The sequence below is a fragment of the Anser anser genome, assembly GCF_964211835.1.
Source record: "Anser anser genome assembly, chromosome: 3".
In the NCBI taxonomy this organism is placed as follows: Eukaryota; Metazoa; Chordata; class Aves; order Anseriformes; family Anatidae; genus Anser; species Anser anser.
This window is the reverse complement of record NC_139722.1, coordinates 39402138-39429266: the sequence shown is the minus strand read 5'-3', so window position 1 is coordinate 39429266 and position 27129 is coordinate 39402138. Positions and strand designations below refer to the sequence as shown.

The following is a 27129-nucleotide window of genomic DNA, read 5'->3' as shown; positions in this document are numbered from 1 at the left end:
ACATAAATTGAGCTCACGTACAATGAATGACTCTCTTTCAGCTGCCATCATCTAGGAAAGACTTAGAATTATCACAGACAGTGCCTTGAAGACATTAAATAGCACTATTCAGTGGCAATCAAGAAATGCTCAAAGAATATCAGGAATTAGTAGGACACAAATGGGGGGAAGAAAAAAAACATAAAAACCTATATGCTATGTTTGCTATACTACATTTTGTTTCAACCCATTAGAATAAAAAAATTAAAATGAAGTGAGCTGGGAATTATCAGAGGCTCTAAATACTCTTCACAGAAGGAAGGGTTAAAGAAATAGTTGTCTCCAGTATTAAAAACCGAAGAGAAATAATATACGATTCGGGATTAGAAAACCATGAATTGCATGCAGAAGTTCTGATATATAAATGACTGTTTGCTGATTTTCCTAATAGAAAAAGCATGAGCTGTGATGAAATTACCAAGCCAGAGCTTAAACCCAGCTCAGAAAGAGGTATTTTTTCATATTATACATAATTACAATTGTGGGACTTTTGACAATCAGAATATCCCATGGCAAACTCTGAATGGATTCAAAAAGCAATTAGATAAATGAAAAACCTCTATCACTGACTATTTAACAGAAAGGTGAAAACACAACATTTATCTGAAGTAATCCCGTAACTACTGACTGCTAGAACAGGGAAGGATATGATGAAGGAAGGACCATTCCTACATGATTTCTCATGATCAGAAGCAAGACTAGAGAGACCTTCAGTCTAACCCAGGACAGCTGTTCTCATGCACAATACTAAGTAAATGTAATATATTTACAATGCCATTAAAACATACACTTTTTTTTAATAATGCCAAGTAGCAGCCACATTTTCCTCCCAGCCTCCTGTAGGTTTAAAATAGTTCTATATGGATAGGTTCTATAAAACACTGGAAGACAGAAAACAGAAAAATTTGAAATAAGACTTGATTTCAAGAAAAATGATCCTATATCAGACCAAATAAAATCCTACCATTAGTAGCACCAAGTGCAATTTCGCACTATTCTATTCAGAGAAGACTTCTGGTATTTTATATCCACTGCTTAAATATATGTACGATGTAGGCATGAATAGGTGTGTTTCAGCACACAGATACACAAAATAGAAGGAAGGACCATTTACAGATGACTGTATGAAAACACATTAACAATAAACAAACCTGCATTCAGTTGCAATGTAGGTTATACAGATGCACAAATAGCAGGAGGAAACATTTGTCCATCCCATTTCGTCTCTGCCTCTACTCGTTCATGCCTACTTTCTCTTGAAGCCCTCCTACCTTCTATTTTGGGCAGTTTATCTGGGTATTTTTTAAAGAAAAATACTTCAATGGGGGAAATAAGTTATCTGGGAGTGAAAATTACATACATGAAATTACAGTACTCCAGTTTTGACAAAAAAGAGGACGCATTCAGAACATCTTCACTTCTTCTCTTGCACTTGTGTACACGTGAAGTAAGGAGAAGATCTAACTACAAAGCATACCTGGAAGGGTGAGGCCTTTTACACCAATTGCATATGCACAGAAACCACGGTACTGGATTAGCAACTGATCAAAATCAGCAGTAGTCTCTGGAAAAAGCCATTCTTGGTCCTCGAAATCAGAAACGTTCACTCTTGTTCCTAAGAAATGATTTAACAAAGGGAGGATTTCATTAACAAAACATCTGATGTTTACAATATAACCATGTTACAGGATAACCTGATTACTATTATCTTCCCAAACTTCAGACCTACCTTAGAAAAGATCTTAAGGAACCAGTCCTGAAGGACTGAAAAGTCAGTCCTCAGGATCCTTTGTTAAAAGCATTAGTTTTCTTTGGAAACAGGACAAAAGAGGAAGGTAATATCATATGGTCCCATTCTGGTTTCACCCATTCACACATTATAAATCTCCTTGAGTATAACATGGTTATTAGGGATAGCATCTTTACAGAAACACACTTCTGGCAAAAAAATAAAGCCCCATTATTTAGCTCTTTTTATTCCTCCATTCACTTCAGAAGTTCTGAAAGGTGTAAGAAGTCATAAACTTATGAAACTTAAAAAAAAATATCTTAGAAGTATTCTTTCTTCTGAAAATTCTGAATTTTTATAAGGCATGTTTGTAGCTGCTAGAAATATTTTAGTTTTATATATAAAAGCCCAAACTGTACATGAAAAATAAATCCACACACTACAAAGGCTGCATTTTAATTTACAGTGGAGATTTTAATTATTAAACAATCAGTGTGTAGTTCCTTCTGTATGTAAAATTTAAATCATAAAATCTTGAGATGTTAAAGAAAACAAACAAAAAAAAATAGCAACTTTCAGTACCCATGGTTTCTCTTATCCTTTCCTCATCAGTCTTCACAGTCACTCCTTCTAGAAGAGATGTTAGCACTTCCTCAGGAAAAAGCTGTGATTGTGTTTCCAAGAACTGTTGCAGACTGTTAGTCATATTTGTGAGAAAGCTCAGGAGTAGTATCTCATTCTGAAATCCAGTCCACACATTATAAATTGCAACAAAGAGAGGCTATAAAATAAAGAAAACTATCTGAAGTCTAGAATTGTTTTATGTCTGCAACATAACCCCGATGCTGTGCACAACAACCCCTAATAGGAACAAAGCTGACCTACAAGGCCTTCAGCACCCCAAAACCCCAGGGGAAGCCTGGGGATTTGAAAGTGGAATTCCCATCACGCAGGTCCAGGCACCTACATCCAGCCTCGGAGAGGTGCAGGGTTTAGGACAAAACTGGAAGCTGCCATTCCCAGCAGCAATGCTGACATAAATGCGTACTCACCTACCAAAGAAGACCCTCAGCTTTGAGTATAAATGCTTAATTATAGTGACATTAAATGCACCCTGTTGCCTTTAAGTACACAGCATTTATGGGAAGAAGCTCAACAAATCTGAAACGCATGCCAACAGCACTGTATTTTATGCACGTTCCCAACATTATCACATGAATGGTCAAAAGAGTTAGCTCTGGAATTCATCAGCACCTCTAACGCTGTGGAAAAGTTATGGGTACAGAAATGGAGGAAACGAAAGGAAAGGAAGCAAGACCAAAACCATTCTTACTAGAAAAAAAATAGGATTAAAAGAGTATTAATGAAATCTACTATGTTTACTAAAAGGCTTGGTACAAATATAGTCCAGGAAGCAGCCAAGAGCAGACAGCTTCTAGGGAGAAGGGTAATGTGTATTCAGAAAGGTTAAATTCAGATCAGCGAACTGAATCTTCCTAGGCTCCTTCCATCATCCAGGGGAAGAAACAGGCTTTTCCAGAGGAAGTCAAAGAACCTAAACTGGGATTTCTTCTCTCACATGCCTCTGAGAAAAGCCTACTCATCTCTCCCCTCTGTCTTTATCACTATACCAAAGTGTGTATCAGGCACTTAAGCCCCATGAAGATACAGAAGGAGAGAAAAAAACTGCTTTAAGCAGCTCAGTGAGCAAGGTAAATGTCCTCCAAACGAGAACATCTGGCTTATAAAATCACAAGCACACATAAGCTGAAGTGTCAGATCACACCTGAGATGTACCTCAAAGCGCCATTGCCATGAGTTTCCAGCACAGATACCCTCATGGGAAGTGCAAAAAATATTCTAAGTAGATGGGGCATGATCTTCCCTCCTCCCTCCTCCACATCAAGCTTTATTTTGCTTTCTAATTATTTGTTCTGAAGGATGAAATAAAACCTAACCTATGTATAAAGGGCATGCTAGTTCAGCAGCTCCCTACGCGGAATTAAAATGGTAGGCACATCACACAAAGTAAGGAGCTCTTCCAAGAAAAGCAAATTTATGGAAGCCTGCTTTCTGACGTATTTCTCTCCCATATCCTTTTTATCATGCCATCACACTAATCCCAGGTTTTCATGGTGTAAGGAGGCAATAAATGCTTACATTTCTTTAAATTTCATTTATTTAAATGCTTACAGTTCCCATCACTCATTCTCTCTTCCTCCCATGTCCTGTAACCACCAGCCAAGTACAGAACATGGATTGCACAGATGTATGTACGTGTCTGCTCACTGCCCAGACGGCTGGCTGGACACGTAACTGTGGCATTCCCACTGCAGAGCCCTTAGAAGGGCTCTAATTGTGTCTGTCCAATTACTTATTTTTCAGAGAACTTGCAGAAAATGACATATTCTGAGAGCTCTGGGCTCTGACAAGTTCAACTGAAACTGGCCAACGGATTCAGCAATTATTAGGAAGGGCGAAGAGACTGAAATCCCTATCACAGTAACCCAATTTCTTCAGAAAAATGTTACCAAGGAGCCATACTGTAATTGCAGAATCGCTATCTGAAAGGATTTCAAAGCAATCACATTCTGATGTGCTGTTATCAATATGTTCTAACAGTTTCTGCAGGAAACAGGAGAGAATACTTAAACAAAACAGGAAAATACCACTGTAATTCTACAAATACCGACAAGCAACCCAAGACACTTAGAGAAAAATAGTATTTAATTCCTTCCCTCCATTTTGTACCTTGCTTTCCTTGTACCTTGAGATCAAGTCTGATAGTTTAGTCACCCCTTGAAAAACTACCAGGAGTGCTGTTATAAAAGAGAAAATAATGCAGCCTTTTTCTTAAAGCAAACTGTGCAAAAACACACCTGTAAAGTATTATCATTATTTTTTCTTTTTATAGATAAAAACAAATAAGCTTTCCATTCAAAATACTTACAAAAACTTCTTTGGTATCTACAGAAACCTTATTCTGAACTGTGTTTTTTAACTGCTCCATTGTTGTTGTAAACTGCACATTCATCTTTTCAACTTCTTGAGCACCTGTAATTGCATCAGACTGCAAAGAGAATGTACTTCAGGTAAGAAGTATGAGAGTCAAAAAATGAAATATTTAGTAACAAATATTTATGTTGATCTCCTTGTTCAACTATTTTAAAGAATAAAATGGACCTTAACTTTCAACAAAATAATTTTTTTTCTTGAGTGTTCAGGTATAAGACCAGGCACTTCTCTCAAACAAATACTAGGAATTTTTACATAAAACCTCAACACTTTTGAAATGAAGAGAAATTTAACAAATATATTGAAGAGAAACATTTTCTCAAGCTTTATGATGTACAGGAGAGTAACATAATTGTTGTAACATAACCCAGCAATTCTTAAAAGACAAATAAAGACAAATAAAAAGGTCTTCATAAGCAAAACAAATGTCAGGAATTTAAACTGTGTTCTTAAGACTTCTGATGACTCCCTATATGTTAGGGATGTCTACAGCCTAAAATTGAGACGATTTATGGATTGAACAAGAATTTTTCTTTCATGTCTCTTTTGGGGGACAGCTTTTAATAGAAACAAATATTCCCATTACACTTCTTCAATTCTATGCAGATATGAAGAGGTCTGTTATTTCAGGTAATCTGGCTTTTCTTACTAGATATTTTATTGCAGAATCCCACTTCATATTCTCCAATCATCTGCACAACATCTAAGCAGACTGAGTATCAGTATACAACCAAGAAAAGCCCTGCCTTTTTAGATCTTTGGTGATGAAATTAAACCTCTCCAAAAAGGAAAGTTCCAGAAATGAAATGGAAGTACAGTCACACTGAAGCAAGCAATTTATTAATTTTGTCTTTTGTCTGACAGTAGCAAACCCCAGCAAGTTAGGTACAAAGCTCTGCATAACAGGTTGTATAGGTTCTCATATTCTGAGAAAAATCTGATTTCAATGATTTCTGAATCTTTTTTTTAAACCCAACAAGATGTTGTCTCACCATAAGGATGCAGAGGAAGGCCTCGTATTGTCTCACATTGAACAGTGCTTCTTTTAGTTTAAAAGAACTAAGCTGCCGTTGTCTCTGCTGGTCTTCATGCATGGATTCCAACAAGGCTGTGTAACAGTGGGCTAGCACATGGCAAGTATTAAGACTGTCTTCAACAGTCCGTGTAGCTGATGGAATGGCTTCATTCAGAATGGCTGGCACTGTTAATACAGAATAAAAGAGATACATACAAAAAGAGTGATTTTAATCATTAGTGAATGATTACAGTGAAGTATTAGGGCACAGCAATGTCCCAACAAAATTTTTAGTTCTAACCTCTATCCTTATATTCCCAACTGTTTGTGTATAGATTCAACCACCTGACTTACTAGTCAAGTTGTTCCAAACAGTCAGAATTACAGGTATGGAAATGTCAAGTCAAGGATTGTGAGAAAACTTGCTTTATAATAGATGCAACTCAGTTGCTAACACTGACATGGGTTTCCTGTGAGTCTTTAGGCAATCTGCATAATTTCTATTTCTCACTTTCCCCATCTGTAAAATACAAGTAACAAAGGAAAGTCTTGCCCTACTCTGAACATAGCTTTTGAAAAAATTCCAGGATACCAACTGACATTTCTTACCATTAAACAAGCAGAAGGATTCAAAATCTGGAAGATTTTTGAGAACATGTTAAGAATCTGAAGGGGTTACTCTAAATTATCAGAATACAGATAATGCCCCAGCAACTTTTAAGAATTCTCATTACACTTGCTCAACAGAAGATTGTAATTGGATTGACAGTGTTCTTTCAAGATCTTAATTATCTGCTTTTTAAGGCAAATGTTACACGTTTAATTCACTTAATGGCCAAGGATCAGGGAACAAGTTATGCTGAGGTAAATCAGTGCATCAAGTTAATACATATAATCCTTCTACATAAACCACACCGGATTCTCTTTTAGCAAAATAGTAGCAGCCTACATGGAAACCTATAACCAAATACTAAATATGTACATTTCCTCCAGGTTTACAGACCCTGGGTCAAAGCTGTTTTATCTAGAGAGACGGGATATTATTGGAGCCACTCCAGCACAGAAGGCCAGGAACAATTAATTGGGAATTCACAACCCAAAGGCAGTTGTATACTTACGGTCATCGATACCCTTTCCTCCTTTCCCACACTCCTTGTTGAACAATCGAATCCCTGTGACTAGCATGGAGAGGTTTTTCAGCTGTTGCTCTTTATCCTTCTTACTGAGCGAGATGAAGGCAACCAGCGCTGTCTGGGGGAATATACTCTGCAAGGCAGCTAGAACCATTACAAAAGGTGAGAAAGCCCTCAATATGAGGAATCGGAAAATAAAATGATTAAACAAGCAAAAATAACCTCTCCTGAACAACAACTGCAGAAAGTAAAAATTACGGCAAATTTAAACTTCAAGGTTAAGCAGTGACAGTTTGGGCAGCAAGCATTCATCACGATTTACCACATCTATATCTAAAGACCAGCAAACAGAAGTTAACCTTTTATTTTTCAGTAAGAAAAGTCCAATCTCAAAACTTGGAGTTTACTGACCTGTTACCTCCCTGACAACCTCAATATCTGTTGGGGATCCCAGGCCAGAGCTCAGCAGCATGTAGCTAACAATCATTTGATACACTTTCATCATTTCATCTTGCACGCGAGGACGACTGTCTGTGATATCTCTGACCAGAGGAGCCAACCTTCCCTCCAGAACACGATGCTGCTCTCTGAGTAATTCAGCTAAGAAAGAAGGGCAGTTAGAAAGTGATGTCTAAATTCTTTGGATTTTGGCTTATACAGAGGGTGCAAGTCATTACCACTTCAAGGTTTCTGAAGCACAGGTATGTGGAAGAGATGTTCAGAGCACCATACCTTTATACTTAACAGCAGTGGAGTTAACCATTAGTACAACTAGCATCAGTCAGTAGAGGCCAGAAAAATATCCAGGCCGACTTAAAGCAGCAACTTTGACTTTCTGAGCTCCCCTAATTGCAGTATGACCCAGAATACCTAAAACACACACACATACACCCTAAAGTTACACACCCAACTCTGAACACTACCCAAGATCTCAGAAGTCCTTTTACTGGAGTTATTGAGCTTATGGAGTCCAGAAGGCTTTGGAGCCTAATTCTGATAATTTTTGTTTTAAATATATGCTAACAAGAAAACACTTTCATGATGCCCCCTGCCACCTCAAACATCTACTTTTTGTCTACGCCTGACCTGTGTTTTCTGTGTCCCAGCCAGTCCTCACTGTCCCACTGAGGTCTGAATTTACAGTCAGAGCAGAGACTGTAACCCCATCTCACTCTGCTTCCACTTCCACATTCCCACTTCGAGACCACATGAAGTTACCACTGATGAAACCAAAACAGACTTGGTTAAAACTGTGGTTGTTCAAGGTAACTCATCTCTCTTAATTATCAATATTGATAGAACAACAGGTTCTCTTTCAGATAAGAGTGAAGTTCTGGTTAGTGTTTCTTTTTCAGATGTGCAGGTGCAGCCCAAGCTTTTCTTGCTGAAGGGAGCTAGCCAGTGTGCCTGAAAACAGAATTGTTCCAAAATGATCTAATAAGTTCAGTAAGTCTCTCAGACAGGAGGAGATGAATGTACTCTCAAACGCAGTGCACATTTTTTCCCTATAATATCCATACTGAAACATTGTACTCCCGTATAGTACATCTTTCCAAGGATTTTTATTTTGCTTTGCTGCCAGCAGTCAGGAATCAGTATTAGCCCTACAGAGAGATCATAAAAACCTAAACTCAGATTCATCTTCTTCTATTAAAACATTTATTTGTATTGAAATTACCTCGGTCTGCATAGTTCATATCAAAGTAAACTTGCATCTTAATTGTGCTCAGGGATGGGTTTGTTGTGTCAAGCAGTCTGGTAACACAAAGCTACGAAGAGAGACAGAGAAGTGGATTCTTTCTAATTACTTGAGAACCTTCTGTACTGTTCATGGCTATATGACAGGTTTCATAACAGCAGCAGAGCCCCTTCCCTTCATTCTCTAGACATGCAACAAATACTATTAAGTATAAGGCATTTACTAACATGCGAGAACACATATTCCAGTCTTTAGCTACAGAGCTGTGATAATAAAGTATCATTAGAGTTTTATAAGTGTTGGTATCAAAATAAAATGGCATTATAGGTACAGGAACAGGTAGCAAATAATGGTATGGTCTTAGCTAAGTACTGACACTCGCCATCATGTCAAAATTACCTGGATAAGATTTTGCACATCTTTTTTTGTAAGGATTTGATCCACATTAAATTCATTTCTCGGATCTAGAACAACAGCTTTCACCTAGAAATTGACAAAAGCAAGCTATTAGTTTATATCTCAGCATATACTCTTTGCAGTTAGCCTTTTACGTTCTGAAAAATCTCTGGTGTAGACAGTGTTTCCTCAGCTTTAAGAGGAAATAATTAAAACTTAAGTCTTTTAATGTTAACTTCACTTCCCCTTGTGATTTATCGACAACTCGTGTTCCTGTAACCACCCTTCTTTGCAGCAAGCCAGAATGCCACATACCTGTGAGACCTCCAGACGGAGTGAACAGCTTTGCAGGAGCAACTGTTCACAGTGACTGGGTCCAACGTTTAGGGAACACAAGGCAGAAGAAAATTATTTATACATTTACTGCACAGAAGGAACTATGACAGAATTATAATTCAAAGTGGGAATTTGCAAATTTTGTTATCTGTAAGATCACTAATATACTTCATATTATTCAATTGTGCAAATAATTACTGGATAAAATTTTAAAAACAAATATATTTTTTACTGTTCTTTAGTTCCATTTCAATCTTTGATAATGAAACAAAGTCAGTCTATTTCACTTGTGTTGCTAGCTTCAATTTCGTTTCTCAGACATAAGTGGAAAAAAAAATCTATTTGAAAAGAAATACTTTGAAAAGAACATTTTAAATATAGCTCCTTTAAAAATGTCCTGGAAATATATTTTTCTAAGTGAAATTTTATAGCAATCCATTATGTTTGTTTACAGACTTCTATGCTGGTGTTGTATGCATCAGGATAAATGCTTGCCCTTTGGATAAAAAAAATCATATTGTTCTGCATACAGGGAAATATTTGCATGCTTGCAAATGGTATTTATGCTGAGTATCTTGCTAGCCACATAAGTTTTTACCTGATGAAAATTTTCATGTTTGATTAACACTGCTTTTGAACTCGTGTATTTTTAAAGACACGGTGTCAACCTTTAGCTATTTAAAAACAAGCAAACAAACAAAACATCTTAACAGTATTGCTGTGAACCATTTATATTCCTATACAAGTTTATCAAGAGCTGATTCTTACAACATCAATAAAGAACTAGCTCCATCTTTCTGCAGGTGCATTCAGACTATATTTTGCACTGGTGCTGCGTCTTATAAGAAGAAATGCCGAAGTGTATGTTTTTTAGGATATTAATAGTTGAACAGTTGTCCACCAAGGACAACACAAAGATTGATTCTATTTCATTTCTAGTTTAAGTGGGATCCAATCTAATTCCTCCAAATATTAAACCCATTTACAAAAGCCGGCTCTGCCTAAACACAGAAAAAAAAATCCATCAAAATAGATGGAAGAGGTAAATCACAAGGAATAAATATACCTGTTGCAATGAACCACCTATGGTATCATACCTTTTTGTTCATTTATGAAAGAGGTAGAAGAAATGTTACTAAAGCTCAGAAACAACCTCATTTGCACTTTAGAAATAAAAAAATAAAAAGTGGTTTATCTGCCTATGGAAGAAAAATGAGGGAGAACTCCTGCTATGAATTCACAGAAGTCCCAAGGCTCAGAACCTACAGCCTTTTCAGGGCCTTAAGTTCACAGTCATGGCATTTCAAACAAATGAAATACCTTCTGAGGTTGCTAAGACCCCATATTGAATATCACTGAACGCCCATTTATAACTTCTTAATGTGGACAACCAGAAACTGAGACATTTCAAAATTAAAGTCACTCCTGAAAGCCTCAGCTTCAGCCATTCCAGCTTTGGCACCCTGACATGAAGTTGATATTTGAAGTTTATTGATTTTTAACACCATAGAAAGATTTTTGCCCTTGCTTCACATCATAACGGGTCCAGAGGAGGGCCGTGAAGTCGGTCAGAGGGCTGGAGCACCTCTCCTATGAAGAAAGGCTGAGAGAGCTGGGGATGTTCAGCCTGGAGAAGAGAAGGCTCCAGGGTGACCTCATTGCAGCTTTTCAATACTTACAGGGGGCTTATAAAAAAGATGCAGAGCAACTTTTTGCTCAGTCAGATAATGACAGGACAAGAGGAAATAGTTTTAAACTAAAAGAAGGGAGATTTAGATTAGAGGTTACAAGGAAATTCTTCACTCAGATGGTGGTGAGGCCCTGGCACAGGTTGCCCAGAGAAGCTGTGGATGCCCCATCCCTGGAGGTGCTCAAGGCCAGGCTGGATGGGGCTTTGGGCAACCTGGTCTGGGGGGAGGTGTCCTGGCCTATGGCGGGGGGGGTTGGAACTGGGTGATCTTTAAGGTCCTTTCCAACCCGAGCTATTTTATGATTCTATGATTGTATGATCATTCATTCTGGGTAGCGTCAGCAACTCTGGGGGAACTACTTACATTATGTAAAATTTAAGATCCTGCATCATGCAAGCCTTGAAAGGAGGTTTGAACTGCCAAGCTAAAAGCAGCCAGGTTTGGAAATACTATATGCTCCTTTAGCAATATATAGGGAAAGAGATTTTATTGACTATAATGGAACCTGAACGTGACTGGAAAAATGCCCAGCTGGATTCATGAAAACCCTGCAACATTCCACTTGCTCTTACCATGAAAGCTACCAAGGTTTCAGAAACAGCCTGTCCCTTGGTGGCACATTCTTGTCCTACTTCACGGATGATGATCTTTATGATTCCTTCAGTCAGTTCGCCAGACATAGCGGTCAGACACCACCCTAACGGGCTTATATGACTTCTCACCACTCTTTTCAGCGCCCTGCTCCCCCCGCACCACGGCGGGCAGGGGGGACACTTATACCACAGCCTTCTGCGGCCTCCGGTTTTCGGTCACCGGCGGGCTGCAGAGCCCTGAGGGCAGTTCCAAGCGGCGAGCACTTGACCTAAAGCAGCAGGGACAGGGAGGAAAGCGAAGCCGGGTTATAACAACAACGCAGCTCTCCGCCGCGACTGGGGCCAGCCCGGGGCCTCCCACCCGCCTCCCGCCGCCGCTTCTGGGGCCGCTCCCCATGCCGCCACCTCACCCCCAAACCCCAAAGCCCAAACCCCAAAGCCCCGGTCTCGCCCCCATCACCCGGCCCGGCCCGGTGGCGAACTGGGGCTGCCTCCAGCCGGGCCCTGCCGCCGCCCGTTCCCATGGACACGGAACCGCCCCGGGGCGGGCCCGGGCCGCGGGGAGGTGTAGGGGGGGTGTGGGGGCGTGCGGTGCTTGAGGAAGCACGGAGCCGTCTGGGTGGGAAAGGTCTTCATGGCATCGAGTTCAGTCTAACGTAGCGCTGACAGGTCCACCGTGTGCCCAAGCACCACATCTGCACGGCTTCTGAATACCTCCAGGGACGGTGACGCCACCACCGCCCTGGGCAACCCGTCCCAGTGCCTGACTGCTCCTTCTGAGAAGAAATGTCTCCTCATTTCCAACCTGAACCTCCCCTGGCGCAACTTGAGGCCATTCCCTCTAGTCCTATCACTAATTACCTGTGAGCAGAGACTGACCCCCAGCTCCCCACACTTTCAGGTACCTGTAGAGAGCAATGAGGTCTCCCCTGAGCCTCCTCTTCCCCAGACTAAACAACCCCAGTGCCCTCAGCCCGCTCCTCACAGGACTTGTGCTCCAGGCCCTTCACCAGCTTTGTAGCCCTGCTCTGGACTCGCTCGAGCACCTCAATGTCCTTCTTGTAGTGAGGGGCCCAAAACTGAACACAGCACTCGAGGTGCGGCCTCACCAGAGCAGGGTACAGGGGGACGATCACCTCCCTGCTCCTGCTGGCTGCACTATTCCTGATACAAGCCAGGATGCCGTTGGCCTTCTTGGCCACCTGTGCACACTGCTGGCTCACGTTCAGCCAGCTATCGACCAATACACCCAGCTGCCTTTCAACCAGGCAGCTTTCCAGCCACTCTTCCCCAGCCTGTAGCGCTGCATGGGGTTGTTGGGCCCCAAGTGCAGTGCCCAGCACTTAGCTTTGTTGAATCTGAGCTTCTGCCTTCCTGGGCTCCTTTACCCTTCAGGAATGCTTCCCAAGGGATATTGTCTCCTAAGTCTCCTAAACAGGACAGTCTGCCTTCTGGAAGTCCCAGGTAGCAGTTCTGATAACCCCCATCCTTACTTTTCCAGGAACTGAAAGCTTTTATTTCATGATCACTATGCCCAGGACAGCCTCCAACCTTCACATCACCCACAAGTCCTCTGCTCGCAAGCAAAAGGCCCAGCGTGAGTGACCTTGGCTTACTCCCCAGCTGTGTCAGGAAGTTGTCTTCCACACACTCCAGGAACCTCCTAGACTGTTTCTTCTCTGCTGTGTATATACACGTGCATGTCTGCAAATATGCAAAGCATATGTATGCAGAGGCATAGGTATAGATGTGCATGTGTACGTAAACATCAACAGGAAAACTGTGTATATGGAAGCAAAAAGAAAGGAAGAAAGCAAGTAAACAAGCAAGAAAAGCAATTATACATTTACTAAAGAAAAACATGGTTTCATGAGAAGTTTGCAGTCTCTGTTAGACCACAAAAGTTCATTTAGCTTGTCAGTAAGCTACTGAAGTTGCAGAACACTATTCCATGTTCAAAACATTTGGATTGCTCCCCTAGAATTAGTACCAACTTTAAGTTTTAAACAGAGTTTCTGGAAATGGAGTCCTGTTTTTTCCAGTGTTCTTGTAACTAGAGTTAAAGACCCTTATTTCCTCCTCAAAAATCCTCTATGCCCAGCTACTTAGAGCCCGCGTCATACTCACTTGAAAGACAGATAAACTATTCCCTCTAGTGGTGTGTCTGAGCCATTCACTTCTAACAAAACGTGCACAGTAAAGTGATTCTTATGTTTGTGATGCAAGGGTTTTAAATGTTAGTTTGCAGAATCATTAAAAACGACAGTAGTTTTAAAATTACTGCAGAGGTTGACACCCTAGCCCTTTCTTCGAGGGAGAGCTTATCACCTGTTTGACAAGTGCTTGCAGCTCAGTTAGCTTCTTCCTGTGTTCAGGCCTCCTCTGCCGGGTGGCTGCAGAAGCAATGCAGGACACCACCTGCACCTCTCTGAAGATGCACCCAGGTGCAGGAATTTAGAAGACGATCCAGGATCCATGCAGAAGTTGAGTTACCATCTCTTTCTTCATCGCTGAAGTTAAAACGTGAGTCTCATGATGCAGATTTTTTGTTTGCTATATTTCAGGGTTCTGAAATTACCTTGTACCATGATGCAGAAGCTAATATGCAATTGGTTGCACTTCCATCTGAGCATCAGGAAGCACTTATCTCTGTGCAGCTTTCAGAGCACTGGCACAGGTTGCCCAGAGAGGCTGTGGAATCTCCATCCTTGGAGATCTTCAAAAGCCACCTGGATGTGCTCCTGGACAGCCTGCTCTTGGTGGCCCTGCTGGAGCAGGGGTTGGAGCAGGTGGCCTCCAGAGGGCTCTGCCAACCTCAGCCACTCTGGGACTCTGTGATATGTGCTTCTTCCAAAGGAGCAGTGCAAGGAAAGCACAAGAATGAAAAGCCTGTCTCTTTCAAGAGGGAAATATACTCAATCTGTCTGGCTTTTAATATTTTCAGGGAATCACACAGAAGTCTCACAGTCAGAAATCTACACTGTGAGGGCAGAAGCGTGATGCCACCTTCTTGAGTTTGTCTGTTCACAGTAAAACTGATTTTTGAAGTTGAGAATGTTTTGGTGCACGGATTTTTATCCTCTCTTCCTTCTCAAGCCTGCACATCACCAACCAGAGGCCCTGTCCTCTTGGTACCCTGCTCAGAGCACAGTGGGGTGCCAGCAAGCTGCACTGACCTGCTCTGCTTTAAGGACACATTCACACAAGAGCATGCAGCACTATTTTAAGTTTCCGGGCCTGTCCTGGAAAGCTGTGCAAGTATTAGGTATACACCCATTTCAGGCTCTTTGAGGCAAGGTGCAGACTGCTTGTTCACATGTAAGGGAACCCCAGATGACATCTATAGCAATTATTTAAGGTATCATTAAGGGTTTGAGCCTCCCTATTAGAATACGGTAAAGGAACATTAAATTGTTCTTCTGCTCTCTTCTCCCAGCTCCATCATTTTGCTGCTGGGTATGCCTGCTCTGTGTCTACCCCCAGTTCCCATTATATCAGACTTTCACCACAAGAATGAGGGTACCTGACACGGAGCACAGACTTACTCATTGTACAGAGACCTCGGCTCAGGGAAACTGACAGTTGTCCCTGTGATTAAAGTGTCTCCGAGGCAGCAAGATTTTGCTGGCCAAAGAAATCCAGTGTGGCTTTTATCCTGAAAATAAAAAAAAAATCTCCCAGGTTTCATTCATAGGCAGCACAGCACAACAGGTTTACCCTTGATTTGAGCATTTATAGGAAAAAAACAAAACAAGACAACACAGTAATATATAAACCCAGTTAACAAATATATTATTGTTAGTCTGGATCCTCTGGCCAGCACAATGGATGCACTGTATTTGCTAGGTTACAGAAAAGGGTGGGGAGCAGAATTATTTGTCCTTCAAACCTTTAGAGAGGAGGGAGCGGAGAGATTCCAGACATACCATCACTAAGTGCCTCAACTGGAAACTCCTGCAAAAGATGCATTATTCAGCTGCATTCAGATGAATCACTACCTAAGGCTCTGCAGCAACTTTAACATTTCAGTTAAGGCATTAATAAAAATAACACAGATCAAGACATTTTTCCACTAACCGTCCCTCTTAAAATTGCTGTAAATTAGACCTGGGACTCATACACTACTTGTTATAGATCAGGTAGTTCCCACATATACCTTTAGAGTTATGTTTCAAAACAGGTGCAGCTTGGCCAGAAGCCCATGCTGGCTTTTCATGGCTTAGCTAGCTATTAACTAGTCCTTACATATGTACAGCTGATAAAAAATCAGTAACTTCAACATTCTTTTCACGGGAGACTACCTTCTCGCACAATGCTAAAATGAGTCCTTGCAACAGTCCCAAATCCCACAAGTATGCAAAAGCAGAAAAAAATGCAATACACTGATTTCCCTACAAGCAGAAGAAGTGTCAGAAACTACTGCTGGGCAGCATCCCATATAGATGGGACCCATCAGGAGATCAAGGACCGGGGACTTTCTTCTTGGGCTATAGGAACTTCTTCCAAAGTCGTGGAAACACAACTATCCAGTATGCAGATGAAGGAGAGAATTGTCTAGGAAATATGTTGCTATGGCTCTGACCCCATTAGTGGAGAAGGAAACTGTACTAATAACAGGACAGTAAAAATGCTGCAGTTTGTAAATCAACTTCTCACTCAGCTTACTCTTTTCCAATTACAGATTTCTCACTTCTATAAAGGGATGCTCACTTCTGTACAAGGATGCTCTTCATTCAACTGTCAAAATGTAAGAGAATGATCAGTGAGTCAGACTGGGAGGGGAAGAGGAATATTACCCACGCTACCCCAGAAACAGAGCCCTCCCTGCAGTGTTTTCCCCATGTCAAGACATTAGCTGGGAAACAACCCGCCAAATGGATGGATGCCCTTGAAATTATGTACAAATTTGCAAATCTTTCTCCAAAATTCTGACCTTCGTTGCCCCAGAGCAATTCTATTCCCAGTGCAGCTTCTCTCCCCTAGAGCAGCTATTAAGGTTTAAGATCTTGTAGATTTGTGATGAATACTTGAGTAACACTTTAGACAGCTGTGCCTGTAGCAACCTTCAAAAGGAGTGCTATAGACTGGAAAAAAAAGGTGATTTTTTTTTTTTTTTAACATCATGGGATGCCTGGTAACTGTTAGAGAACCAAAGAGCAGCTGAGTTAGCAGTTCTTACCTTTTACTTTTAAAAGTGAATTCTAAGACTCTTCTACAGATACACAGCAGTGGCCAGCTGCAATTGTTTTTTTCAGTCTCACATGTCAGCTAATCTTATTAATGGACATGAAAAAAATATTTAGATAGAAAATGCCACGAGGAGATAGGAATCCAATTTGTGAAATTACAAGTACAGAAAACACCTGATGTAGAAGTAATTTAGTAAAGTCATTTAACCGTAGAAATAGAATATAATTGAAAAGGACTTACAGATGGTCATTAAGTCCTTTTTGCTGAAACAAGGAAAGGAATACTTTTCCCTGGCATGCACAAATATTTAAGAAGGACATTTGGTTTTGCTTTGAATCAAAGGCATGTCGTATAAGAAATTTTGAAAATCCTTTCCAAGGGCATTTTACCAGGCTGACTCTCTGTGACTTCCCATTCAGCTCCTTCCTATCGCATGGAGACAACTGAAGTGAAACTGTAGGTTTTTTCCAAGTCTTTATTAAGGTGTGATCTGTAGGCCATAAAGATGTGCACACTGATTCAAGTGCACAACCACATGTACAGAGCTCAGAAGGGTTTTGAGAAAAGTGTACCCACCCTTTACATTACTATTTTTTTTGGGGGGGGGTGGTTAGAGATGGGTCATGATGTGCACAGAAGTTTTAGTGGCAGATTAGAAGATTTTTAAATATTTGTAGATATATAAAACCAGGGCTCTCATGTGCCGTAGCAAGATGTTGCTTTACTGAGAAAAATAATGTAAAGCAAGAGCTTCCAAAAAGCCTTCATCCTGGGTGGCTGTTCCAGTTAGTTATTGGTAAATTCTGAGTTAAAATCCCAGAACTAGACAAATTGCTGCTTCTTGCTTCGCTCACCACCCTAAAACAAATGAACGAACAAACAAACAAAACAAAAACCAAGAAGATATACACAACATATACACTGAAACTGAAGTTATGGCCATGAAAGAATAGTTTTTTGATCAATGTTTTTACTGGAGAGGCCAATTCATGCTTGCTACCTACAAGGTCATTCCTTGCTCTGCTAGATTGCTATACTTTCAGTCTTGTCTAGGCAAAGTAGTAGTATTTGTGCAAAGCAAATACAGTAGGGAGTTTCGATTCAAAGTAATCTGCAACACTAATGAACACGAGGATGGCATTTCACTGAGAATTCATTAGTTCAGAAGAGATGAGCTACGTTGTGGTTGTGAGCTGAGGGGCACTCTGTATTTGGGGCTTTTGGTTTCCAAGAAAATTTAGGTGACCAGTCTCCTCTTAATGCTGAAGACTTGATGAAGCAGCAGGAGCAGGGACACCTTGAAAGCATCTCTTCAGCACTGCGGTGACAGACCTCAGCATCGTTAGCCTTGTGCTCTCCAGCAATTCAATGAGGCTGCAAAGCTTATCCTGTTCGGTATTCATGAAATATCCTAATGTTATGAATAATATTGATGCTTCAAGTGACTGAATGGATTAAATCCCTATAATTTTTCTTCCTTCAAAGCTAGCAAATCTTTAGAAGCAATACTGAGTCATTACAGCATTACCTAATAATGTGCCCCAAAAGGAAACAGATTCTGAGACAGACTCAGCCAGTGCTAGTGCCAACAGACAGTATGAGATTTGATGTTGTACTTTTCAGCATCCACATACAGAAGAGCTATGAATGCTGAGACAAAATTATTAATGCTAGAGCTGCAAGGCTTTTTCACAATGGTGTGGAAGAAGCAGCAGGGAATTATGTCCCTTTTTTTTTTTCCCCCCAGAAGTACATAATCTTTTTCCTTTTTTTTTTTTTAACAGCTGCAGGTTGTTATCCAAATGTCTTTTTACTCTCCACAGAGAAACAGCCACCTTTTAACTCACAAATTAGAAATAAAAAAGAAAAAAACAGAATGCAGATGGAATAAGACTGCATACCTGCTAGGCATGAAGAATTATGTTTGCCTTAAAGTACCAAGAGCTGGGAAAAAAGTCACAATCATATAAACAAAAGATATTTTGTTCATGCATATAGTTGAGCTAACCAACTCTGGGTATAATAATCATAAAATCCTAAAACCACAGAATATCCCAAGCTGGAAGGGAAGCACAAGGACCATCAAGTCCAACCCCTGGCTCCACACAGGACCACCAACAATCAGACCCGGTGTCTGAGAGCGTTGTCCAAACGCTTCTTGAACTCCGGCAACTCGGTGCTGTGACCACTGCCCTGAGGAGCCTGTCCCAGTGCCCGACCCCCCTCTGGGTGCAGAACCTTTCCCCAACCCCCAGCCTGACCCTCCCCTGTCCCAGCCCCATGCCGTTCCCTCGGGTCCTGCCGCTGTCCCCAGAGAGCAGAGCTCAGCGCCTGCCCCTCCGCTCCCCTCGTGAGGGAGCCGCAGGCCGCCATGAGGCCTCCCCTCAGCCTGCTCTGCTCTGGGCTGAACAAACCAAGGGACCTCAGCTGCTCCTCATTCAGCTTGCCCTGTAGACCCTTCACCATCTTCATAGCCCTCCTTTGGACACTCTCTAATAGTTTTATGTCCTTCTTATACTTTGGTGCCCAAATCTGCACACAGTACTCAAGGCAAGCCCACACCAGCGCAGGGCAGAGCAGGACAATCCCTTCCCTTGACCAGCTAACAGTGCTGTGCCTGATGCACCCCAGGGTACAGATAACGCCAGGGCACACTGCTGTTTCATATTCAACTTGACGTCAACCAGAAACCCCAGATCCCTTTCTGTGGGGCTGCTCTCCAGCCTCTTATCCCCAGTCTGTACATATAGCCAGGGCTGCCTTTTCCAAGGAGCAGAATCTGGCACTTGCTGTTGCTAAATGTCATACGAATGGTGATTGCCCAGCCCTCTAGTCTGTCAAGATCTCTCTGTAAGGCTTCTTGAGGAGTTGACTCCTCAAGGGATTCAACAGCTTCTCCTAGTTTAGTCATCCATAAACTTAGTATACTGTCAAGTCCTGCATACAGATCATTTATGAAAACATTGAAGAGAACTGGCCCTAAAAAGGAGCCCAGCTGAATCCCACTAGTGACTGGCCACCAGCCTGATGTTACCCCATTTGCTAGAACCCTTGGAGCCCAGCATATCAGCCAATTGTTCACCCATCACATTACGTACTTGTCTAGCTGTATGCTGGACGTTTTGTCCAGAAGAATAACATGAGAAACAGTACCAAAAGCTTTGCTGAAATCCAAAATGATTACAACAGCTGGCTTCCCTTGGTCAGCTAGGTGGGTGACCTTGTCATAAAAGGAAATTCAGTTTCTTAAACAGGACTTTCCCCTCATGAACCCATGTTGGCTGTGACCATTGACTGCATTGTCCTTCAGGTGTTTTTCAATACCTCCCAAGTAAAAATACCTCCCAGTACAAATGACTGGGACCTCTCTAGATTCCCAAGACCATTGAAAAATAGTTTAGAGATGTCTCACGATGACATCAGCCAGCTCTCTGAGTACCCTGGGATGAATCCCATCAAGCCCCAGAGACTATATGCATCCAGATGGAGTAGCAAATCCCGCACAAGCTTGGGGTTGGCTGGGAGTTTATTGTTCCTGCAGTCACAGTCCTCCAACTCATGGCTCCAGGAGTCCCACCAGGGTGGTCCCCATCATCAGTATTAAAGACAGAAGCGAAGAAAGCATTAAGCATCTCTGCTTTGTCTGCATCTCTATTGGTGTGGTGACAAACCTCATCAAGTAGTGGACTGATGTTATCTCTGGTCCTCCTTTTGCTGTTAACATATTTAAAAAAACACTTTTTTTGTTGTCCCACAGAGTACTGGGCAGATTCAACTCTAACTGAGCTTTGGCCGCATGAGTTTTCCCCCTATGATGGTGAACAGTCCTACCATGTCGCCTGACCATGCTTCCAGTGGCTGTACTCTTTCTGCCTAAGCTCTACAAGAAAATCCCTGTTCAGCCACGCTGACTTTCTGCCCCAGCGGCCTGACTTCTGACATTTTGGAATTGCCTGGTCCTGTTTAAGAGGTGGTGCTTAAAAAGCAACCGGCGCTGACAGACCCCAGTGTCTTTGAAAGCAGTTTTCCAGGGGACCTTACCAACTAGATCCCTGAGCAGCCTGAAGTCTGCTCCACCTGTGTCCAGGGTTGCAGTTTTGGTGGCAGTTTTCCTCCTATCACCAAAGATTTTTAAATCGACTACTTCATGGTCACTAAGGCCAAGACATATTGATCAGCTGGGTCTGCCTCTTCCTTTCAATTTTGTTCCCTGCTACTGGAAGCACAGAGGAAAACAGTATCTGTGTGCCTGATCCTTTACCCAATTGTCCCAAAGCCCCAAAGTTCCTTTTGATTGCTCTTGTACTTCTCTTTGATCCTTAATAGCTGCCAATATGAAAAAAAAAAAAAAAACAAGCTTTGTAGCATTCTTCCATAGAAAGAAGTCATTGCTTTGCTGTTCTTCTGTATTTTTAATTTATTTTTCTGTAGGCCTTATCTCTCTTCAGGCTTGATTCATCTTTTTGCATGTAATTTATTACTCTCTACTTGTGTGTCACCATACAGTTGAAGTTTAAGCAGTGATCTGGAAATAGTGCTCCTGGCTCAATTGCATGTAGTTTCTCTATCCTTAAGTGAGTATAGTTCCTTTAGGCTCCCTATTATCAACTTAGTCTGATGGTGCAACCTTTGTTTTATAGCATTTGAATATAGTCATTTGTGTTAATTTGATCTTCGTTCATTGTTTTTAAGCTTGCACACACCAGGTTGAGAACTTCCAGAGATTTTACCTGCCACTTCACTGGAAACTATAGCCTGAAGACAATTCAGAATTTAAATATAACTGTGAAGATTAGGGTTTCACAACTTCTTTTCAAAGCTCAATTAAGGATAGGACGAAATTAAAAATTTAAGTAGCCTCCAGGCTGAGGTTTGAAAGACAACACACATTGACACAATTGTATTTCACAGAGACAGAACTCAGGATCTGACCTACACCGGCAACACAGTAGCTTATATATTTCTAAAAATGGGCGCTTTGAGCAAAGAAAGGGTTTTCATGCCAGTTCCTACACTAGTGGCTGCACTTGATGCAATTATTTGCTTCAGAAGAGATTCCGCCCTTCCAGCAAGCTCTACTGCTCTGCAAAACAACATCCTGTTTCACTCTATGCTGAAGAATATCCTCTTTCTCCCCAAGTTTTTGAAGGAAGACCTCACTGGCATTAAAGGTAGCTAATTTTTAAGCTTTTTGGACAACTGTGAATGTAGAAAGTGATCTCAGAAGTACCTATGAAACTCTGGAAGGATATTTTGCTGAAAGATCACTGGACATTTCCTTGGCCTCTTGCTTTTACTTACCAGTGTTCTAGATAATGGACATCTAAATAGGTAAATAAATACAAAATTCCAAAAGAAAGCGTAGAAGTTTACAGCCTGCTAAGATCTGTATCCCCTCTACATCAGATTTGTAGAAGTGCCTGAGCCCAAAACCTTGCGTTAATCACTACATATCAATGGGCATATCTAGCAGTAAACCTGTTTATGTCTCAGTCAAGCAGAACGTGCTCAAGCCACACCTTAAAATATGAGCAGCAGATCAAACATTTACACGATACCAGACTGGAATGTTATTGTACTCAGGGCAGGCATGAAATAGCCTCTTGCTTTGTTCCTGCACTGCACCCCTGAATTCTAATAAAGACAGATATTCCTAGCACCCACATCTGTGGTTATCTAGGGGGTGAGGCAGTCATCGGACTACACTGCTTGTAAAAAATTTCCTATCCTGGTAGCTCAGAGGAGCCTTGCAATGAGCTGCAGAAGGGGCTTCTGACCAGCACGTGAAGGAAAAAGCTCTCTCCATATGCCATGAATGATCTGGGTCTAGCAGGAGGCCTGCATCTCAAGAAAAGATGCTTTCCTCTTATCCGTACTGACAGCAGCAGCGTGAGCAATTCCACCTTTTGGAGCTGAGAAGAGAAAAATACAACAGGTAAGAGAAATTGGCTATGCATACCTCTTGGGGAGGGGGTGAAATACGCTAAGAGATGACTGTATATGCATATTGTAATTCCTCCAAAAGCCTTGTTTGCTAGCTTTCACACTTCTCCTCTGTGGTTGTTCTGGTTTCCCTTGACTCCAGTAGATCAGTCAAAACCATGGAAATATAGATTTAAAAACTTGTGTTTTCTCCCCTCTGTGTGAATCCTGTGTGCACACAGTGACATTGCAACAAGGTCACTTCCAGGAGGAAGGAGAAAGAAACCACTGCCAAGTATTGTTCAAGTTCTTGCCTCCAGCGTACGTTAAAGAAGGTGGCTCTTAGACTGTTGTCAGTCCTTTTAAAAGTCTCCACAGATCCACCACTTCTCTGGTCCACACACATCAGATTCATTAAGATAGCTTGCAAGGAAAGGGGAAGGGCAAAGAGTTTTTCTAGCCTCTGTATAAAGTCACTCTGATACCAGCTGACATCCAGCTTTTCCAGCACATTATGGTTAGTATCACGTCTGCAAGGCTTTTTACAGGATGGACAATTCCAGCTTTTAAAAGGATAAATCACGAGAAGGTGCTGCGAGAGCATAAGCACTAGGAGTTCTGGAAGGAGATTTGTGGTCGCACGTGCAGTATTGCTCACAGTGACAAATCCACACAGCATCTTTGAACTTGGACATGCCTTAATGCCAGAAATTGGTTTTATCAAAAGACTTGACATCCAAGAGGAAAGAGGGTTGAGAGGAGCATATTGAGATCCAAGGAAGGTCACCACCTAACACCAGCTGCCATTCCCCCTGTGGGGGTCATGGATGCGTCTCTCAGGTTTTCCATTCCGCGTCCTGTGCCAGTACGTGGGCTAGAACAGATCAGTAAACTGAAGAAGCACAGATCTTTTTCTCCTATGTAAGGCTGCAAGGCAATTAAAATAAGATGTATACTGATTTTATGTTCAGGGTTACAGTGTTCTAAAGCCAATTTTTTACTAGAGAAAAAAATGCAGTTTTAGTATTCGCAGAGGAGAAGCAATTTTAGCAAAGGAAAAAAAAAAAAAAAAGGCAAGCAGCAGGAACTTCAGAAACAGCTTGTAGAGCTGAACCCATACTACTCACTTACAAACGAGCCCGGTTCTTTCAAGCAGTCTTTCAGCAACATGAATGTCCTCTTCCTCTTCCAGACTTTCAAGCCCCACTTCAAGTCACTCGGCATACTGCTGCTTAGACAGAACCAAGCACAGGAACAGATGAAGCTAAGGCTTTCAGGCTTTTAATACATTAGAAGGTTTTTGTTCAGGAGAATCTTTGAACAGCGTACGTTCCAGCATCTTAACCTTGAATTTAAAGCTGCAAAGACTGGGGGCATGTAGTGAAAGATTTCTGCTGGTGTGCGTGGAGAATCCCAGGTTATTTTCCTTCTGAATGGAACAAAAGAAAGTTTGGCTGTCTTTTTGGCGGCTTTCCAGGAATCCGCTGGAGGGATCACAGTGGTCCCACGTCATGCCGTGAAAGGGCTCCAGCTCCTCATTGTCCTCAGTGAAAGCCCGGCAGAGGACGGTCTCCGTGGGGCTCAGTTCAGGACTGGCAAGCCTGCAGGAGCTTGTGTCAGCTTGTGCAGCGCAGACACGGCTCGAGGTCTCAGTCACGGGGTTGCGTCGCTAATTGACCAGCAATAATCATGTCAGTGCATTACGGGTCGTGCCCCATTCGCGGCAGACTGGGTGGCTGGTGGTTTCTGTAACAGTGCGGGGTTTTCAGCAGAGTCAGCCAGGAGCTCTCCAGTACCCTGCCAATGCAGCCGCTTTTGGCAGCAGAATTAAAGGCACAAGACCTTTTCCTTGGCAGTAAAATTACTAACTCTGAGCGTTCACTTGCAAAGCTCAGCCTACTGAACCGAACTGAGCGCTGCAGCGTTTTCCATCAAGCCACGCTGTGAAACGCAGTTTCTTTCACATGGTTTGTGAGAAGGCACGGGAATTTTCTGCTCTTGACTACAGCAATTAGTTTCATCTAACATGGTGTGTCGCAGAGGAAAGAGCTCATGTTTCTCAGTCCAGTTCATGGTGAGAGTTAGGTTCTTCTCATCAACAAATAGTTTTCCAAAACATTTAGGCGTCTTTGTCCAGGAGAGGTAAGCAAGTCGTGGATAAAGCACTATCAGTTTAATAACCAAGAGATGGCCATTATTAAATGTATTTATGTTCTTGATTGTTACTCCATTTCCACTCTCAATTATCTATAGAAAAATTATTGTGTATATTTTAGCAGCCACCACATGAAATAGCTAACTAATATAAGCGGGTTATAGAGTAATAGTTTAGCAGCTGCTTTCTGATAGTGATTAAATGCATTGAGGAATGGGAAAGGCAGCTATTTTTCGTTTCCTTGAACAGCCTCGTCTTTCCCGTCACAGTGATGGAGTCTGTCATCTTTACTTTCTGCTTCCTCGTTATTGGCATAACACCGCATCGTTTGCATTAAATGTATTTATAGATCAAAGTCAGGAGTCAAACACATTAACAGCGTGTTTTATTTTCTGCTGTGGAATTTAAGAGTTGCCCTTTAAAAGTAGTTCATTTAAATCTAGCCTCATCCATGCTATTACTCTTGAGTGTTCACTGGTGTGACATAGTTTCTAGTGGAGAAACAAGTTTTGTAAAACAAACAAACAAAACAAAACAGAGTCAATCCCAGAGATGAAAGAGTTTAGGAAGAGATTAACACAAACATTACAGCAGCATCCAGCTCTTCTACATTCTGCACATGACTGACGATAATGCATAAAACATGCCAGTGAGCATTTATCTTGTTCTCTGTTGAATCAAGAGCAAAGGTCCTGTTTCATTACAAACGATGTTACATAAATCTGTGTTGTCTAAACTCTCAGCTCCCCCTTCTAAAGAGGAATCGGGTCCCTGATTCAGTTCACTGCACCACAGCAAACAGCTGGGCCAAAATAAAAGAAGAGGATGGGGAGAACAATGATTTAATACAGTTTTACCATGGGGTGCTTTGTTCAGTGAAAATTTAGCCTTACTTGAAGATAATGCTAATGTCTGTTTAGCAGGGAGAGAGTACTTTTATCACCTGGTTCTGAAAGTGAAGGGGAGAAATGTTTCATACATGTAGCTCCAAGACCAGAGTTATTTTCCAGTTTTAATGAAGAAACCCCATTTTGTACAAGTGGGGAGAGTCTGTACTAAGACTTACCCCGCAGTGATCGTACCTTTAATGCTCCCTTGTAGCCCTGCAGTACCCTGAAGAACATTGACACCTGAATTTCAGTGCCGACCCAAGCCAGCGTTGAGATGCCAGCTTTGCCAGTGCTGGGAGTGTTTCAAGCCCAGGTCAGAGGCCTGATGTACCCAGAACATGTGCACCCTGCCTCTTGTGGATCAGCAAGTTTGCAGGCCTCAGAGATTTTCTGACGCTCTCCTCTTGTGTTTGCTAGCAACTCTTCATAAAGGTACTCTTTGTAAGTGCCATAAGCTACACTTTCCTTCTTCTAGGACTGCCCATCTTCAGATAACTTGTGTGCACGTTCAACCACGACAACTCCTACTGTAGCCTGGTGAGAACCTCCACAAGTTTCTGCTATGGATTTTTCACACTTTCTCTGCTGAAGTACCAGGTGAGCAGTGTAGATTATTCATTTCTAACACATTATCTTGCACCCCATCTGTGTTATTGTAAGGACTTCAAAGCTACTTCAGCCATAGAGTGCCTTAAACATATCGTGAGGCAAAGCCCAAAAGCAGAAGTGCTCCTTTTTTTTTAATCTAGCTAAACAAGAATTGAGAAAACATTGGCTTTGAGAGTACAGTTACACAAAAACTTCTGTGTTATGGTTTGGTTCCACTAACAAATAAGCTAGTGAAAGGACTCAAAGAAGCATTATGATTTATCTTTGCAGTACCTTTTCAGTGTTGTACCTTCCTCTTCCTCAAACACAAAAAATACACAGGACTTTTTTCTTGTGCATTGCATTTCATGGGCAACTTTGACTTAAAGCAAAATTGGCTTCACACCCATTCTCTTTGTGTATTAGAAGTACCTGCTGAATACCACTGAGCTAAGCTTTGAATCTAGACGAGATGGTTAAGGAGACCTTCTAGCTAGCTTACCTGAGTTATCAAGTGCTAGCATCTTAATTCCTCTGTCCTTGCAGCCAGGCCAGGGAAAGTCGTAAGTCAGGAAGAACAAGTATCTGGCAGTCAGAAATGTTAGACCTTAGAGGAACGTTCAAGAAACACTTTCCAAGGCTATTTAAAGCTATGTGTGTAAACAACAGCTTGTGCAGATCATTTATCAGCTCAAGCGGGGAACATAAGACAATAGGTGTCCTGAGGAACAATACTTT

At 41.7% G+C, this 27129-nt stretch overlaps 2 protein-coding genes across 21 annotated transcripts in view; one reads left to right on the top strand and one right to left on the bottom strand.

Annotated features, from left to right (window-relative positions):
- Positions 1 to 24024, bottom strand: part of CFAP206 (cilia and flagella associated protein 206) — a 30244-nt gene extending 6220 nt beyond the window's left edge. The window contains exons 1-11 of one of the 11 annotated variants that reach the window (XM_083829254.1): positions 23886 to 24024; positions 22796 to 23685; positions 11626 to 11915; positions 9030 to 9113; positions 8610 to 8700; positions 7343 to 7531; positions 6917 to 7075; positions 5776 to 5984; positions 4719 to 4838; positions 2351 to 2549; positions 1517 to 1654 (exon numbers count right to left, since the gene is read on the bottom strand). In XM_083829254.1, coding sequence (XP_083685380.1) covers positions 1517 to 1654; positions 2351 to 2549; positions 4719 to 4838; positions 5776 to 5984; positions 6917 to 7075; positions 7343 to 7531; positions 8610 to 8700; positions 9030 to 9113; positions 11626 to 11733 — 1297 coding nt within the window. In that variant the 5' untranslated portion in view covers positions 11734 to 11915; positions 22796 to 23685; positions 23886 to 24024. Of the gene's footprint in view, positions 1 to 1516; positions 1655 to 2350; positions 2550 to 4718; positions 4839 to 5775; positions 5985 to 6916; positions 7076 to 7342; positions 7532 to 7663; positions 8561 to 8609; positions 8701 to 9029; positions 9114 to 9341; positions 9450 to 11625; positions 11916 to 12078; positions 12200 to 22795; positions 23686 to 23885 lie in introns of those variants that run through there. The other 10 variants (XM_083829259.1, XM_083829258.1, XM_083829255.1 and 7 more) reach the window with 10 other exon arrangements.
- The window catches only part of GJB7 (gap junction protein beta 7), a 38043-nt gene continuing 33546 nt past the window's right edge, over positions 22633 to 27129 (top strand). For 4 of the 10 annotated variants that reach the window (XM_083829276.1, XM_083829275.1, XM_083829271.1 and 1 more), the window contains exons 1-3: positions 24773 to 24900; positions 26015 to 26116; positions 26279 to 26400. The gene's annotated coding sequence lies outside the window, so the exon portion shown is untranslated. Of the gene's footprint in view, positions 22772 to 24766; positions 24901 to 26014; positions 26117 to 26278; positions 26401 to 27129 lie in introns of those variants that run through there. The other 6 variants (XM_083829278.1, XM_083829277.1, XM_083829269.1 and 3 more) reach the window with 4 other exon arrangements.